This window comes from Epinephelus fuscoguttatus, linkage group LG12 (assembly GCF_011397635.1).
Source record: "Epinephelus fuscoguttatus linkage group LG12, E.fuscoguttatus.final_Chr_v1".
NCBI classification, from domain to species: domain Eukaryota; kingdom Metazoa; phylum Chordata; class Actinopteri; order Perciformes; family Serranidae; genus Epinephelus; species Epinephelus fuscoguttatus.
In genome coordinates this window covers 28306679-28324221 of record NC_064763.1, presented here as the reverse complement: position 1 = coordinate 28324221, position 17543 = coordinate 28306679, and the positions used below count along the sequence as shown (strand labels likewise).

The 17543-nt window shown below is 41.0% G+C and overlaps 1 protein-coding gene across 2 annotated transcripts in view; it reads right to left on the bottom strand.

Annotated features, from left to right (window-relative positions):
• The window catches only part of grm5a (glutamate receptor, metabotropic 5a), a 28692-nt gene extending 12882 nt beyond the window's left edge, over positions 1–15810 (bottom strand). The window contains exons 1-10 of one of the 2 annotated variants that reach the window (XM_049592607.1): positions 15430–15810; positions 14725–15036; positions 14503–14636; positions 12907–13168; positions 12159–12273; positions 9243–9492; positions 1428–1663; positions 1186–1307; positions 978–1102; positions 716–884 (exon numbers count right to left, since the gene is read on the bottom strand). In XM_049592607.1, coding sequence (XP_049448564.1) covers positions 716–884; positions 978–1102; positions 1186–1307; positions 1428–1663; positions 9243–9492; positions 12159–12273; positions 12907–13168; positions 14503–14636; positions 14725–14952 — 1641 coding nt within the window. In that variant the 5' untranslated portion in view covers positions 14953–15036; positions 15430–15810. The remainder of the gene's footprint in view (positions 1–715; positions 885–977; positions 1103–1185; positions 1308–1427; positions 1664–9242; positions 9493–12158; positions 12274–12906; positions 13169–14502; positions 14637–14724; positions 15037–15429) is intronic. The other variant, XM_049592608.1, reaches the window with a different exon arrangement.
• Positions 15811–17543: the final 1733 nt, after the last annotated feature.

The following is a 17543-nucleotide window of genomic DNA, read 5'->3' as shown; positions in this document are numbered from 1 at the left end:
CTATGAGAGAATGCGGTGTGAGGTGTTTTGTTTTTGAAGGAAAGCATTGCTAAAATGACAGGAAGCGGGGAATGCCTCCTCAAGGTCAGCACAGGTCGGAAAGAGAGAAGCAGCCGGTGGAGCCAAAGCTAGAACGTGGGCTGGGGTGTAAGGCCCGGAGGTGTGAACAAGTAGATCTCCTCCAAAGCATGACACTGGAGTTTTGAATTCTCTGCAAGCTGCCACATTGCGGGGAGCCGGTGTAGAGTGTGTAGGATGGGTTTAATGTTAGAGACTTTTGGGATGATTAAGAGGAGGCAGACTGCAGTGTTCTCTATGATTTGGAGGAGCTGCTGGGAGTTACAGAGGCCCAGATGGGACATTATTAAAGCTTGAACAAAGAGCTTTTCTGAGTCTCTGGTGGGGAACTCGAGGATCTGATTGGACCAATCTTGTAGATTCAGACCTGTGGGACCAAGTCACGGCTGCTGTGTGGGTCTTGCTTGACAGTTTTCTTCCATAAAACTTTAATATGTTCTCTGGTCTACAGTGAAACAATGTGTGAAACCATGTCTGTTGTTTGGAGATCATAACAGAAACAGCTGCCAATATTGCAAAACTGAATTTCCATGGTATGATGTAAACTATAAATCTAAATGTATTAAAATTTTAAGAGATTCAACATAACTTATCAATTTTAAAACCCATCTTTCTCGAGAATGTAAAACCTGCATACCTTGATCTGTCCCTTCTGGCAGGGCTCAGAGCAGACTGACTGGATGATGTCACTGTTGTTACTCCAGATTTCCTCATCGTTCATCTTTAGGCCACCCTGGTCCCAGCTTCCCACATGGATGTAAGCGTACTCATCCTCGCCTGTGCGCTTGAAGTTCATGATTTCATACCTGAGGCACATATACTGTGTGTATGAATCATCGTACGCATATGTTTAACATTTCTTTCTACTTCATCATTTTCTTCCCCAATATAATCCTCACCTGCCAGGTGAGTCTCCATTCTGGTCAAAGAGGATGGTCTCCCCAGACACACCAGTAAAGTTAGTTCTCATCAGGAATTCCAGCAGCTTGCGGCCATCAATGGGCCGCATGTTCTCACACAAGCCCTGGCACAAGGGAGAAACAACACTGTCAATACTGTCACATCCATATGAAAACATATAAATGCGCACACTGCTCAGTATCGTACCTTATACCCTGGACAGAGGGATTCCTGCATGGCATGCAGGCCATAAGCCATGGAATATATGGCATTTATAACAAAGCCCATCTTGGTGTCTTGGGCGTAGTGTTGGCGCAGAGACTCTCTCCCTGTGGAGAACAGAGACCTGCTCATAAGAAGAAACCAAATCACTGTGATCTAAACTGATGGTAAGGCTTTTAGGATGTGAATGCAGGAAGGAGGTGTAAGGAATATGAAGTTGTGCTAACAGGTGCAGGTCCGGTTGTATATGCTGCTCTCCTGTGGATGCCCCCTCAATCTGCACTGGAAGCGATGCTGCCAGAACTCAGGGAACCACGGGTTCCTCAAGTTGGCGTCAGGCGTCAGGTTCAGGTAATAATCGTCGAACCAGGTCACATATGCTGACTTGAGCTTGATAGTGATTCCACCAGCTGCCTCCCTCTCGTAGCCATCGGTAACATCGTACCTGTCTGCCCAGCCATCGCTGGACAGGAGGAAAAGGAGGAGACAGACAGACAGACAGACAGACAGACAGACAGAGGTAAAACAGGTTATTAGTTAGAGTAAGATAAATCCAAGTGCTGAGATATATAATACAAGCAAACATGAGAATAATAGAGCAGTTGTAATGGACTTTTTCGATAGAACAGCTTTCTAATTCTTCCATAGACACCATTCATATATATATATGTAAATACATACACATAGTGCATTCTGTATGACTGTAGCATCTTGGTAACTGTTGCTTAATTTCCACACCAGCATTTGACTGTTTAGACAGGGCTGTTGCCTCAGCAAAAGCTGGGGAAAACTTAATATTAGTCAATTATCCTTCCAAATGTAACTTTAAATTTAACTCAGTTTTCAGGAAATTGGCAAAAGAAAATGCTGATTTATGCTCTTTTTGATCCACTAGTGTTATAGATGACGCTACTTTTCCAGACAGGTGCCATTATATTACTGCAGAAGAGCAGGGCGCAACGAGATGAAATGCTTAGAGCCAGTAAAACCTTAAATGAGGGAAAAACAATGAATCTATAACGGAGAGCAAACTGTACAATGGAAACAGAGCGTTTGAGAGCTATTATGACAGCTTTGCGCTCTTGGAAGAGTTAAGAAGCTCAGCATAAGTTCAATCAGGAAGACTTTCTTTATGCTGTATCCGTTCACAATTCTCTCTCTCTATCCCACTCCTACCACCTCCACCAATCAGCTGACTATGGGTGTTCCCTTTTACGGTTAGCCAATCAAGCCTTGCTGTGATCCCCTTCAGCCATTCATGCTGCTGCTGCCAAACTTTAAATCCGTTCTCCTCTCTGCTCCTGTCAGCTGTCATTTTAGGCAGACTCGCCACGCCTCGACCCAATTCACCTCCAGTCACCTTATCCAGAGCCCAGAACACACTCATCAAAAGCCCATTCCTCTTCTCATCCAGATCCTCAGCACCCTCTTCATCTCATCACCACCATTACCACCACCAGCATCTGCACTCCACAGGGGGGGTTCCCTAATCTACTATGTCTTTATCACCCTCCTGAAATAGATGACATCACGATGGGGTCTAATTGCCAAAGACTTTTCACATTTCTCATACTTATGTGCACATGTAAATAAATATTCTTTTCTCTCAAAACAAGTCTCCTGATTGAACTGGTATCAGCCACGTGTGTGTTCAAAAGCATGTTAAAAGCATCCAGAGACCATTGCACTTAGTCGCATTTGCTTTCCATCAGTACCCCAACTTTTCCACCTTCCCCAAGTGTAAAAAAAAATTTAGGGGCTAAATTCAGTGATTTTTTTGTGTGCAAATAAAAAAGATAAACAAAAAATGGGTGGATAGAAATGCACCTTATAAGGAACAGCTAGTAAACCTTACAGAATGTCAGACAAACAAATGCTTTAAAGGTCCATGAAGACTAAGTGTTGATGCTGCAGAACAGCTCCCACTCCCTAACAAATACTGTACTTATGGACTGGGGTTCTTATTCTTATCCTTGATTCACAAACTGGTTTCACCAACAGGACAGGGTTGCTGACATCTTGAAAAAGCCCAGCTCAGGAAGCACACGTTACACACAGTACTAGCTCAATTTTAGGCATTTAACATCAAAGAAGTCAAGGTTTTAACTAAATACAAGGTTAGAGTACAACAGTTCACTGTATTTAATTTATAATAGTTTTATAAAGAGAAATAACACCAGGTTCATGATAACAGTCATTTTTAATGTGGCCTGCTGTCAGAAGCTGTAGTTGGTGCTTATGACTATATTTTGTACCACTGTTGCACAGATTGAAAGAGGCAGGTGGTGCCTCGCAAAATGAACCTAATGAGTGCTCTGCAGAGAGTTACAGTAAAATAAAATATTTATCATGATGACTCAGATGTACCAACACAAGACTCACTGAGTGATAAAAATAAAAACTATTTGCTCACATATCCAAGTAGAAGAATAGTGAGGTGACATTGTTTTTAATTATGTGTTTGTGCAAAGTTAACTTATATTAATAAACCTCCAGGGATCAAAGGTTGATGGTGCGTGGAGGACTTGGCAGGCTGGAATAGAGGCTGCCTTTTCTTTTCAGCGTGCCATTTTGTGTTGTTCGTTTTGCTTTGTATGTATCACGTCCATGGTCGCATAGTTTTGTTAGCAAAGTTTGCATCTGACTGCTGATTAATAAGATCTCTATGGGCTCATTATCTGTGAAGTCTGTTGAGACACACTTGTAATGAAGAGCATACTGATGCATTTGACTTTAATAAATTAAGGAGCAAATATCTCAGTGCGGATACGAGCCCTGCAGAAACATGCTGTTCCTGTGAACCAATCTGTTGATGTATTTTTAATGCAGACAAAGTCAGAGCATATATTGATTTGTAACTAAGAAATGTTATGTAAAGGTTTATTCTGACTAAGATACCTGATGCTCAGTGAACTTTAAACACCAGACAAACACCATCAGACTGCAGTGTCTGCAGACACATCTGATCTGTTATTTATTCAAAAACACTGTGGGCTTGGACTCAATAAGCTATCTCATCAGTGAACTGCTCAAAAAGGTTTCTACTCCGTCTATTATTATCCCTCCCTCTGGACACTTGTCTACGATCAACAAAGACAGAAGGCTGATTACACCTCCACACATGTGCATACATGTAAACAGGCACACCTCACAAAGAAATGCACTCTTCCCTCTCTATCTGACAAAAAAAGCAAAGGAAGTCATTTCTGAAAACTTTGCTAACCGAGCTGGAGTTACACAACAGTAGTGTGGGTGGGTTTTTTTTCCTTTTTTTTTTTTTTTTGATGCCTGGTTCTCTGGGTGAGGTAGGAGATCATTTCATAACACATCCTTAGAGAAGCAAGCACAGAAATGGTTCACTGGCATAAAAAAGGCAGGAATGGATATGAAAAGCATGGATGGCTTTGACTCTGGATAGTTTGAATCACTCTTGAACGAGAGCTCTGAAACCCACACATCGACCTGGGAGGGCAATATGCTGTATGCAGCGTGTTGCTACACCACCTACAAGCTTGAAGACACACACAAGTGTGTTCTCACACACACACATGCACACACACACATTTTGCTCTCATTTCACCTCATATAGCAAAAAAAAAATGGTCAACTTTCCAGCCAGATCTTTACTGAGTGGACACTTTATTCTGTAGTGGTACGAACCTGAGGCGAGAAAGGTGTCCATTTCTAAAACTAAACTGAACAAGACATGAAAGAAAGAGTGAAACAGTTGTCTGAACAGGAAAGAACTCTCTCACGACCTCAACAACCTCAGCTGCTGTGTTTCCAGCTTAGTCGGGTGCTCCAAAGAGCATAAATGGCAGTATTGCTGTGGGAAGCCAGTGGGGGATCATGTTGCTTTACTAGCATGGGCAACTCCAACTGGTTGGTTGGAGCACTTTTATGAAGAGACTCTGACAAACATGGAACCTCCCAAGCTGACAAGGAGAGGTGGCAGTGGTGAGGACTGTGGAGGAGTAAGTGTAATGTAAGTTGGGAGGGAAGAGGACACACAATCTGACTAAACTGGCCATTATAACAAAACAGAATCTTAACTGTGATGTCAGGATCAGTGGAAATAATTTTAATAAAGCAGCTAAAATATGGATAGGATGGATGACATTAAAGTATAACACCAGTGCCACTCTGGTCCTTCTGTCTGACCTCCTCCACTTTATAGTCCTGCTGCCTCAAACTGACATAAAACGCATAGTGCATTTTAAACAATTTGAAATATTTAATGACTTAAATGGATTTCTACTTTGAGGTGGAAGACCTGATTAATAAAATAGGAAAAGGGAGTGCCATGCCCCCCAGCTGGTGAAAATAATTGAAGGATGATATTACTGTCTTTAAAAGGCTGTGGTGCAATTGTATCTTGTGAACTACACAAACCTAAGGCATCTACTGGTACCAACTATGGTGGCATAGCTTGTCGGGGAGGGGGCTAAATAACTCTCCAAAATTAGGCTAAAGTTTGGAGACGAGACAGCTTGCATTGCCACTTTTAAAGGAGTCGCCTTAACTCTCACCTCAGGATGACTAAAAATGGGTTCTAAGGTACCCATCAGTCTCCTCTAAACTCAGGAGGGCTTGTCACAGTGTTTGGTTCCGTAAAAATCAATGTATACGTCAAATTAAAGCAGTGTGTTTGACTGTCTATGGAAAAGGACAACCGACCAATTTGAATAACAATGAATTGCCTTACAAGTATTGGAGGAGTCGTGTTTAAATTTATTGGTAATCACATAATTTACGGCCTTTTCTCTATCTGTCTCTTCAGTATGTGCACCCTCCAAACGTGGTGACGGCGCTGTCCTTTAAGTTTATGTGCATAATGCCTGGCAAAGAGAAGGCAGGTGACAGCAGACACTGTCATTGACCTCAGCCTCAGCATCACCATAGCCATAAGCTCCGCGGTTGAGTGGAACCAGCAAACATTACAGTTACATGTGTTTAGGAGGCACTGAGCATATGACTGGATAAATGAGACTGGAGTTATAGCCTACTGCAGGAGTTGTGACTTTGTAAACAGATATTTTGATATAGTTTTGCTGTTGTTAAAATGGCCCCCCTTTTGCTTCAATTTATCAAGAATTTTTGGATTCTTCATTCACTGTGGAGGCATGCGATGTTTAGAGGATTTGCAAGTCTTAACAAGATAAAGACAGTAGGCTGCAGCCTTGTTAAAGGCATGTTGAGTCTGTACTTATGGTAGGTGTAGTGGTGATTTGAGCTATATGCTAACATGCTGATGCTTATCAGGTAATGCTTACCATATTCACCATTTTCACTTTAGCATGTTAGCAGGCTAACACGTATTAAATAGCAGTAAAATACAAGCTGATGGGAATGTAGTTTTGCAGGTATTTGGATGTAGATTAGAGGTATTGCACATGCTCAAACAAATCTTTAACTTCACAACTTTAAACTGAACTGACTATAATAAAGAATCATTGTCACTGAACGAATCAGTAGTGTCAACTAAGCCACACAGTGCGCTACTTGCATTTCATTTTTCCACCTCTCACATCAACCAAAATACTGTATTGGAGCAATTCTCTGTAAGATGAAAAGTTAAGGGATCACAAAAGTCATTTCGGGGGAGGGAGATTGTGTGTGCCCAATTTAATGGCAGTCTATCCAATACTTCTGCAAATATTTCACACAAAACCACATGTAGCATCCTCATGGTGACACCAGAGAAAAAGTCAGCAATGTTAATAGGATTCATCCTCAGAGAACTATGCATGTCTGTATGTAACGTTCTCAAAAATCCATCCAATTATTGTCTGAAAACAAAGAGGGGCTGTACTCTCCTACTGATTTCCACACAAACAAGCTGAAGGCTGACAATGGCTTGGATACAACGGTTCAAAATCATCTTCGGCAGTGCTGGCAACAAGACAACAACAACACAAAAAAATCATCATCTGCTCCTTCAGTCTTTCTCTTCCTATAAATGGGACCTAAGAATAAATGCACTGCACACATACAAAAAGCTGGTGACGAATCCTCTAGGCTGACATGAAAAGGATGGTTTGTTTAGGTAACTAACTAGAGCAACAAGAAAGGTGATGGAGCCAATAAAGTGAGGACAAAAACATGATGTTGGAGAGGGACAGAACATTCACAGAACACACATTACAGTGCATGCTCATATGATCCTGTCAAAAGAGACACTAATTTGCCACCTACATCTTAAATGTAATTACCCTCAAAACAGCACAGCAAGAAGAAACATCTCAACAAACTAACTATAATCTTTAATCATGAGCAGACGACAACACCACAACTGTCTGGGAGCTCTATGGATTATAGACCATGGTGTTTGGAATATGTAGTTCAAGGTTATTTTATGTTTCCTGCCTGTCAGATTTGAGCGACAGCCTACATATGTGGCTCCTAATGAGGAAAGGCATTTATAGAACACGAGGAAGGAGAGTGAGCCAGAGAGCTAAACCTTAAAATAAAACATGTTATTCTCGGAGAGAGTGAAGCTTCCTGCTAAATCAGCCCCCTCTTTCCTGCTTATTCTTTTATCCCTCATGTTTTTAATTGCATACTGTCTCTTCTCCACTGTATGCCCAGTCTTTAACATTTCCTCTGAATGAGGCAATGCACCGCAAATGGATGCTGCATATTCAATCATATTGGGAAACCACTGTTGCCTCAGCTATTCATTTGTCAACTAAGGTGACCTCTTTTAATAAGAAATACCTAATATGCTGACTTTATATGGCTCCCATATTAAGTGAGCCACTTAATATGCAGTGCATATTAAGTGGCAGGGACAATAACAATATTATGCTATTCAATATTGATTTTTATTTGATTTATTGTATTTTTCTATGTAGATCGTGATATTGTGGGGACCATTGTGGGCTCCATTCGAGCACATTTTTGGAAGGAGCACATTTTTCTACCTAAGGGATGGTCTTACAAACATTACCATGCTCCTCCACTAAAACATCTGCATGATTAAATATTTAGATTGGTAAACAAACATTTAAGAGCAGACATAAAACTTTCCTCTTTGATAAAGCTTATAGTCAGGGCTGGCTCAGGCTTGCATCAAACCAGCCCCTAGTTAGCCTGATTTAGGCCCAGTCTGCTGGGGTACTTCTGATGACACACTGAGCCCTTTTTCTTCTTCCCTTTCTCTCCATTTTCAAGCATTTATGTCCCATTAATGCATGTTGCTAATTTGGGTTCCTCTCCAGAGCTCTTTTGCTTTCTAGTCATGGTTGCACTGCTGCAATGGTCCTCTGCTATTATTATTATAATCATAGGCTACTTCTACTGCTATTATACACATGTGATTATTATTGTAACATACACATACTATCATATTGAATATATATCAGTTAATTAATTTGTTCTCTGTAACCGCTTATCCTATTGGGGGTCGCACGAGGCTGGAGCCTATCCCAGCTGACATTGGGCAAGAGGCGGGGTACACCCTGGATAGGTCGCTGGACTATCACAGGGCTGACACATAAAGACAGACAACCATTCATGCTCAAATTTACACCTACCTATACCAATTTAGAGTCACCAATTAATCTGCATGTCTTTGGACTGTGGGAGGAAGCTGGAGTACCGGAGAAAACCCACAATGACACTAGGAGAACATGCAAACTCTGGACAGAAGGGCTCCCCCACCCCAGGTACAAACCAGGAACCTTCTTGCTGTGTGGCAACAATGCTAACCACTGTGCCACTGAGTATATACTGTACTGTACTGCACAGTATCACCGTCATGTAAATTAAAAAAAAAAAGTACATTTAAAATACCTTGATTCTCCCACATCACCATGACGTTGATGGATGCGATGAAGGTGATAACAAGGATGATGATAAGAGGACAAAGATGGCACCAGTGACAACAAACACATCTTGTCTGATGATGCAGGTCATCTGAAGACAGCCTGGATTGGAAATTAACACTAAAAAGTCAATTCTTTTTGCCTCTGGTAAAAGCAAAATAACCCATAAGTAAAAAATGCAGTCATAAATTCTACATATTACAATCCACCACTCACCTTCCAACCAGCAGAAACTCTCCCACCAGACGCTGCCGTCTCATGGCCATCAATATGCCTCGGACTGTCATGCCCTCGCAGAAGCAGGCCACAACCCTGGCTTTGGGCAGGTGGGCTCGTAGCTTCTGCAGCAGCTTATCAAAACTCTGTGCCTCTGCGTTGCTGTATATTTTATCAGAGTGGGCGATGCAGATCCCCTCCTTTGCTGCCATGTCCTTAAATGCCTCCATACCACTTTCACCATAATTACCTGAGGGGGAGAATAAATGAATGAAGTGTATTAAAAAACACACCGTACTGCACACACAAAGCCTGGGGGCTGTAATTTAATTAAACTAATACTCTTTTAAAAAGCAGTTACGATATCTGGATTTTTTTTGTCGGCATTTCAATTTAATTTCACCACCTGCTATTCCACTCTACTTTGTTCACATTGTTATGTTCTGCAAACATTTATGCAATTTTTTGTTTTGTGCTTCCCACACTTTCACTCCTGTACAAATGCTTTGGTGTGATCTCTTTATACACACACACACAAACACATGCACACACAGGGTGAAATTAACTGGTGTAATGCCAGCACGACACTTGAGAATCGAGTAAAATTGTCCCCATTATGGTAACTGTCAGGGGTTACACTTCCCTGTTTATGCTGGAAATGAGGTCACCTACTTTCTGTTGCTTAGCAAGTGTACTGCTACCCTGGGCATGATACCATTTGACGCATATTTTTCATTACTAAGTGTGAGTTTTACCCCCATATGTGGCATGCTTCCTTAAGTAGTAACATCTTTCATTATTCAAACTGTATTTTCACCTCAATTCAACTCTGTTAAATGTTGCTGATGCTGATTTAATATTTCTTTCCTTTATTCTAACACTCCAAGAGGACTTCTAAACCTTCTCTGCAGCCAACATTGTAATTAGCACTATTTTGTAAAATGGTATAAAATGTATAAAATGAAATGTAAAGTAAAACGAGCAGTACAGTGTTTGATAACCACATAACAATAACCTCTGGGGCAACAGTATATGTGAAATCTTTTCAGCTCTGCACTTTGGATTTTTGTGCTTTAGTCAATGCTGCTGACCATTTTCAAGCAATTTATGTGTGTGCTTTGTTAATGTGGGAGAGCTGCAATCATTCACTGGGTCATAAACCTTGTCATTAGTTTATGCAAATGTCATGCAGAGTAACAAACAAGGTGCATCTGCATTTGACAGATAGGACATTATAATTGCGTGTAGACTGCCAAGGACGTGCTCTTTGTGTCTAACCATTCATAGAGATTAGAAACTCAAAACCAGAGACAGGCGTACAATCTTAACTTTATGTAATTTTGCACAGAATGTTTGCCTTGTTCGGTTGTCTTGCAGCAAGTTAGTAAAAATGTCTGTCTAAGTAGTGTCAGATTAATAATACAAAAAGATATATGAATAAATAAAAAATGTAAAATAACATACATAGAATAACAAATGTGCAGTCATTTTGACAACATCCCGCTGCCTACTGGACTCAGTCAAGACAGCGTGCAACATAAAACATAGGCTTTTCTTACAATAAGAGCTACCCATGACACAACACAAGGTTTGTATCCTGGGAGAGAACATTTGGCATGCATTTTTTTTTTAAATCCTCCTCTACGACAGTTTTTTATTTATATGGAATAAACTGGAATGATCCAGTCAGGATTTAGCACTTATTCCTATCAAGAGGGATTTATTTCATAAACATATGGCCTCGAGCCACTAAGAGGTTAAAAAAGAAGCAGTAAATTGAACGAACAGTATGGAATATTCGGGTATTTTTGGTATTTGCTATTGAGAATAATTCACAACAAATACCATGTATTTTGTTTCTAAATAGGAGGGATTGGTGATTCAGGGGCTGGATCTTTTGAAGTTGTGATAACTATATATTTTGATATTGCCTAGATGACCACAGCGGGGGGTGGGGGTTGCTCTGAGGTAAGAGTTGGAGTTAAGCCTTATATCTGTGCTACAAAATATCAAAGATTCTCTTTTGGTAACAGAAAAGGAAAATGCACTTTTGTTCTGTAGCCATCCATCACACTGTTCACAAAGGACAACTATAAAGATGGTAGTTTCGTAACTCACCTATACCTTTCACTGAATCAAAAGTAGCATATAGATAGGACACTAAAAAATAAAAAGATAAAATGCAAAACTAATAACAAGCAACTGCTGTGAGAATGTGACCAGTGGCTAAAGCATCACTGAAATCAGTGTACCATGTGTAACAGAGTACCATGACACCCACAGAGTTCAAAGCCCATGGCAGATGTTCCCTGAGAAGCTTTTCCAATGATGAACAGGATTACAGAGAATATATAATCAGAGCTAATTTCATATGAATGTCATATATATGCCACAGATATAATGGCCAACGCTGTACAGTAACAACTAAAATCAGAGGTTTCACAGGAGAGTGACTTCATGCATAGTATGTGTGTGTATGTGTATCTGTGTAAAAACTCCAGCTGCACTCGCTACACCTCACACACAAAATGATAAATGGGATACGGCTGAATTTCCTCTACTGCATGCTGATAGGAGGTCAGGAAGTAAATGTAAAATGTTCCACCTCTACTCCGTCAGATGGAAAACGGAAAACTACTGAGAGGAGTCAGGCACTGTCCACAATAGTGCAGACACATGGGTTTCTCAATTTCTGACCAAATTCTCTCAAAGCAGAAGAGACAATATCATAAACTCCACATTGTATTCAACTACCAAAGATGGGGGGGGGGGGGGGGCTTTTACATATCTGTGCCCAGGGACCCATTGTCTGATAATCCGCCCCTGCTCATCCATGTGTAAACAATGATGAGAGAGGGAGATGAAAGGAGAAAATGTAAAGCAGTAGCATACATGCATACACATATACAGCCTTACCCTCTGTATGTATTGCGGACACGTAACTCCAGTTGTATTTCTTGACAATGTCCACCATGGCTTTGGCCTGTTGCATATCTGATGGCACCACCCTCATGAAATATTTATACAGGCTCTGTTGGAAGAAATTTACATGTTCACAAGTCTGGCAGCATACATGACAGCCTGTCCTTCCGTTTTACATGCACCCATAATAACACCATGCTATAAACCTCATTCCATGTAAATTCACTGCACATTTGCTTGCAGATGATTTTTTTGACACCAAGGATGTTTTTACTGATAACTCAATTTTCGGTGCATGCCCTGCTGCAATGTCACAGTCTGTCTGCTGTCAGTTTAGCAGGCTTCAGGCCATTTAATACAGATCAGGTATACACATGCCGTCTTATTTTAGATTCTTAAACGTATTCTGCCCGGCCTCCCTTCACCAACCTCTTATGATTGTTGTTTATGTGAAAATAGTCCTTGAGATAGGCAGAAAATGTCTGCATTTTTGTTGTCATGGTTGCAAGTCAGGTTACTTTGTTAAGTTTATACTGATGTACAGTGCAATTTAAGTAAAAGCGGACATAAAGTCTGTTCAAGTTGAATTTCTACAAACCCAAAATCACTACCTACCTCAAAAGACTGAAAAAAAAAAAATCCCAACATTTGGTGAAGATCTTTTTAGTGCCTTGTATTTCAGTGGTTTAAAGTTCGACATTTTCTCAAATTTTGATGTAATGTTTTTGTTACCTGGCCTTACCTTGTCACTGAGATCCATGCTGGTGGCTGAGTAAGCTATCTGTGGGATGTTGAAGAGCTGGAGGAGATTTTGCACCTGGATGGCCACAGAGCTGGATCCTGGTCCAATCAGCCCCACGATGGGCTTCTTCCCCTGCACCAACAAGCTCCCTGCCTCTGCAGTACACCTGCCCTGGCTCTCCTCTTCTTCGTTGGACACCAGCGTGTCCCGAATGAACTCAATGCTCTGCTCCAGCGCCACTGCAGAATGCCAACATGAGTCCCTGGTGTAGAAAGATTGAGATCACAATGTTGTTTGGGCAAGTAGGATAGGAAAAAAGAGGATCGCTTGGAGAAGCCAATTGGATGCTTTTTAAGAACACAGTCTCATGCCTTTGGGAAAAAAACACGCTTGACTAACACAATTTTTAGAGCAGTGAGAAATCTGCAATCTAAAGTTCAGCCAAAGCTAATAAGAGCTTTCAGCAGTCTGAGTCAGTCAAATCAAGCTGGTATCTTCCAGAGTCTTTTTAGTATAAATTGACCTTTTTTTTTTTTGTTGTTGTTGCTTAGCTGCGGCGGACAGATATTTCCTGGTAGTCACATGTAGGTCTGTTGCTGGGGCACAACATCAGAAACATCAGCTTCATATTAGCTTCACCTGGACTTTAGAATGAGTTTTTGTGCTGTGGATTTTGTCCTTCATTTTTTTCCAGTGTAGTGGTGCTTGGAAAGATCACTTCACAGCCCGTATGGAGAGGCAGAATGATAGTGGCAATCATCTCTGCCAACATACATGTGTCATTTGAGTACTGTAGTAGCCTCAACTTGAAAAAAATCCAAATCTTTCTTTTGATTTTTAGATTACTGAGGCAATAGCTCCAGCCTTTCCTTGTCAGTGGGTCAGATTGCCCTGTTGGTGTGACCTGTAGGACTTAAAACCTCAAATTCTGGTTCAGTGCATGGTACAGTAAATGGATGCCTGTTTCTGTCTGGTCTGCCTATACTAGTTAGCTGTCATTGCTCTCTTATGACCTCCAGCCACTGTTCACCTGTCTGTATCCAGCCCTCTTCAGTTACCTACAGCCTCCCAGGAAATTCACCTGCTCCTTCAAGGTTAACACTTTACATTGCAGTACATGAAAATCTATGCGCGTAGACAAGCCTTTGCCTTCTATGATTGATCGGAAATTGAGTGAAAGCTTGCTGAAATTAATTTAACAAACCTTGAGTGAATTGTTATTTATTTTTATTGTTAAAATTACATGTTGTAAATGCAGAATCCTTCCAAAAATGTTGCTTCATTTGGGATGGCTATTCAGTGACTAACTAGTTGCAGTGACACTGAACATCTCTACTAAATTCAGGCAGTTGTCATGGTTTGTGAGTCTTAAGTCCTTACATATCATACTTTAAAGAAGCAACACTTTAATGCCAAATCTCTGGGTTTTATCCCAACCTAAGTGCGATATATTGTATGTTTAAATTGTCAACTTTTACAAGATTGTTTTCTTACACATGGTGATCTGTGTTGTCTAAGTGATTCGTTAGCCCTCCTAATTCAACAGCAACGGTCACAAATAATATTACTTATTAAGTTTTGGGATTGGTTTCTGACCTGATCTCGCAGCCCAGGGTGATATTCGGGAGGATAGCAGGGTCTGCGTTGATTCGATCCAGAGTGTGCATCATGGCCTCCACTCTCTGGATCCCATACTGCTCACGCACTGCACCACACTTTCGCTCATGTACCTGAGCAAAGTGTAACACAGCTTAGATTAATAACATTTACACACATGGACAAAATATGCACACACACACTTAAGCACACACAGCATACCTTGTCCGCAGGTGGTTGGTGGTGGACAGAGAACAGAGCTCCTATGATGATGTCGCCAGGGATGTGTGTCAATATCCTTCTCTCAGTGTTCTGGGCGTTAACCCCGACCTGGTCTTTCAGGCCCGGCCAACTCAGATCAGCTCCCAGTAACACAATCACCGCCAGCAGCCTCACATGTAGCCCCGGTCTATTTCCCATCCCTGTGTTCCTCCTTACACTTCCTGCCATCCTCTGTCCTCTTAGAGCTGAGGGTCTGATGAATGTGAGGTCTCTGGCATGGTGCTTGTAGTGCCTTGGGTAAGGGTTAGATTCCTGAGGAAAGGGATAGGGATTGGGAATGAATGAGCTCAGTAGGTAAGCAAGTGTATTGTTTGTCACTAAAACTTTTACATACTCAGCCTAGTCAGCATATGTGATATAAGCACAGCAGCCATTTGGAACAAAGTAAAATAGGTTTGGCTATTTATTCACAAATAGCAGTTTATCTAAAAGTTTCTCTTCTTACTGTCCTCCCTAAAAATGACAAGTTGCTGTCCATGGTGCTGAAATGATTTTGGCTTGGCATCATGCAACTTGAAAAAATGATCTAAACAGGTGGTCCAATGAAGAATTAACAGCCTCTATAAAACTCTATTATCTCCTCAAAGAATCACTTCATTGTTGCGCGAATCTCATCCCCCAAACTAACAGACAACTTCAGCCTACCTCTTCTCTGCCAGCAGCCTCGCAGATGCCATTCCTTTCGAGACCGTTTCCATCACAGAAGAGCAATGAGGGGAAAAAGCGCTGGTTTCTGCTCAAGCTCAGTCTGGCGCCTGGTTACAGCAAACTGCAAATAGCAGCAGATAATATAGCCCGTTATTGGAACATGTTTGACTTACTGACGCACACGGCGGCCCCCCTCCTTCTCCACCTCCTCCTCCTCCTACTCCAAAACAGTGGCGAGCATGGAGCATCAACAGTGACTAAATGAGCACAACTGTGGAGAGCTATGGGAGGCGAGTGTGTAAAAAAGAAAGAAATGTGTAAGAAAACAAATAAGAGAGATAAACAATAAGAATTCACATCCTTAACAAATACTACTATGGGATGTCATGATGTGGAGGCGACTGGCTAACAATGAATGCGGTTTTCTCTTTCTCTTGCACTTAAAGTTCCTGCTGACCCCCTCGTCTGTTTTACGCTTTTGATGTGACTGCGACTAGAAATGATCAGACACTGAAATGAGATACTTCCATTTAATTGAAAAGCAGATTTCGGGGAGGACCCTCGGATACTTCCCACCCCCAATAAAAACGTAAAAATAGCAGGGCACTTTTATTCTAACAAAATTAAAGACATTTATGGCACAAAATGGTGCGTAAAAATCACCAGAACGCAGGAAATAAGGGAAATCGTCTAATGCAAACTTAACCTACGCCCTTTGTTACATTTAATAATCCAGTTTCCAGAGTCCCTTGTCCCTTTACTGTCACTTTCAAAGATAAAAACAGTGCCTATCTAATGTTTTTGGTTTGGTATCAATGGTTTTGTGAGAAAACAAAAAGGCTTTTCATTAAATTTGTCGTTAAAGTCTCCAAATAGTTAGAGTTCTTCTGAGCTTCATGGAAAAAGACAGGACAGAAGAGAGAAATTGTAATTGAATGCACTTCTACTGCAACTCTTCCCAAATTTGTCAGGAGACCCACTTAAAAAAAATCAAAGTCATTTAACATCAAAAACATTCAGTGCTACAAAACCATAAACTCTATTTCTAAGATGCACAGGCGAGGAGTGATCTAATAAAGAGGTAAATTATGAATAGGTGAAATACAAAGTAGTCTCTCCAAGTATTATGTAATTGAATTATAATGTGTGATTTTGTGACGCTTGGCTTCATCTGTATTCTAAAACTAGAAGAGAAACAACAGAATCTGGCACTAGCAAAGCACAGTGACAACAGAGAGTGAAATGTGCAGTATTTTGATTTTATATTATTGGGTTTAGTGTGTGTATGAATGCATTGGGCACATAGAGTGGTCCAGCTGATCAAGTGGAACATAATGTTTTAACTTAGAAAGGCTACACCATATAACCCCTGTTAAATTGTGCAGTTTGGGCAAAATGAATTCATCTATGACAGGAGACGAAGTCACAGTAACTCATTTCCTTTCCAGTAATTTCATCAGACATGGGAACACCTCCACAATGTGTAGGTGACTCCAGTGGTGTCTGGTATAAGATGCAGGGATCATCGGAGCTTTCAGAAGGCTTTCAACTAAATAACAACATGTCAGGTTACAGTTACTGTAAATAGCACAGCGAGAGTGAATAATGTGAATGTTTTGCATGCTAAGATGTGTGACTCATTTCCAACAATAATCTTTTCAGACGATGTTTGGAAAGTCCAATCAAACGGAGGACAGAAGTGTGATTGATGATGTTTCTTCATGAGGGATTCATTACTTTGAGTCAAATGAATTCATGTCTGCCTGCAAAATTCTGGTTTGTTAGTTGCCTGGGGAGACAGAGACAGAGAAGGTAGCCTTGGTGAAATGTCATTTACAGACAGAATGGTGTTGGAGATAGTCGCATGGCGCCCTCTGGTGGAAACTCATTTGCAGTCATGGAATACTCATCCTTTAAATCACATGCAAATAGTTCCACAGTCATTCGACTAAAGGTTAAAAGATCAGGGTGCACAGTGGATGTAGTTTCAGGTGTAGAGAGCCATGTGAGGCAGCAGCACTGAAAGAGCTCACAAGTCATCAAAGGTTTCTTTTGAGAAAGCTGCGTCAAATGCGAACATGTTTTCTCGCCTTAGGCAGTGGCTTGCTTTT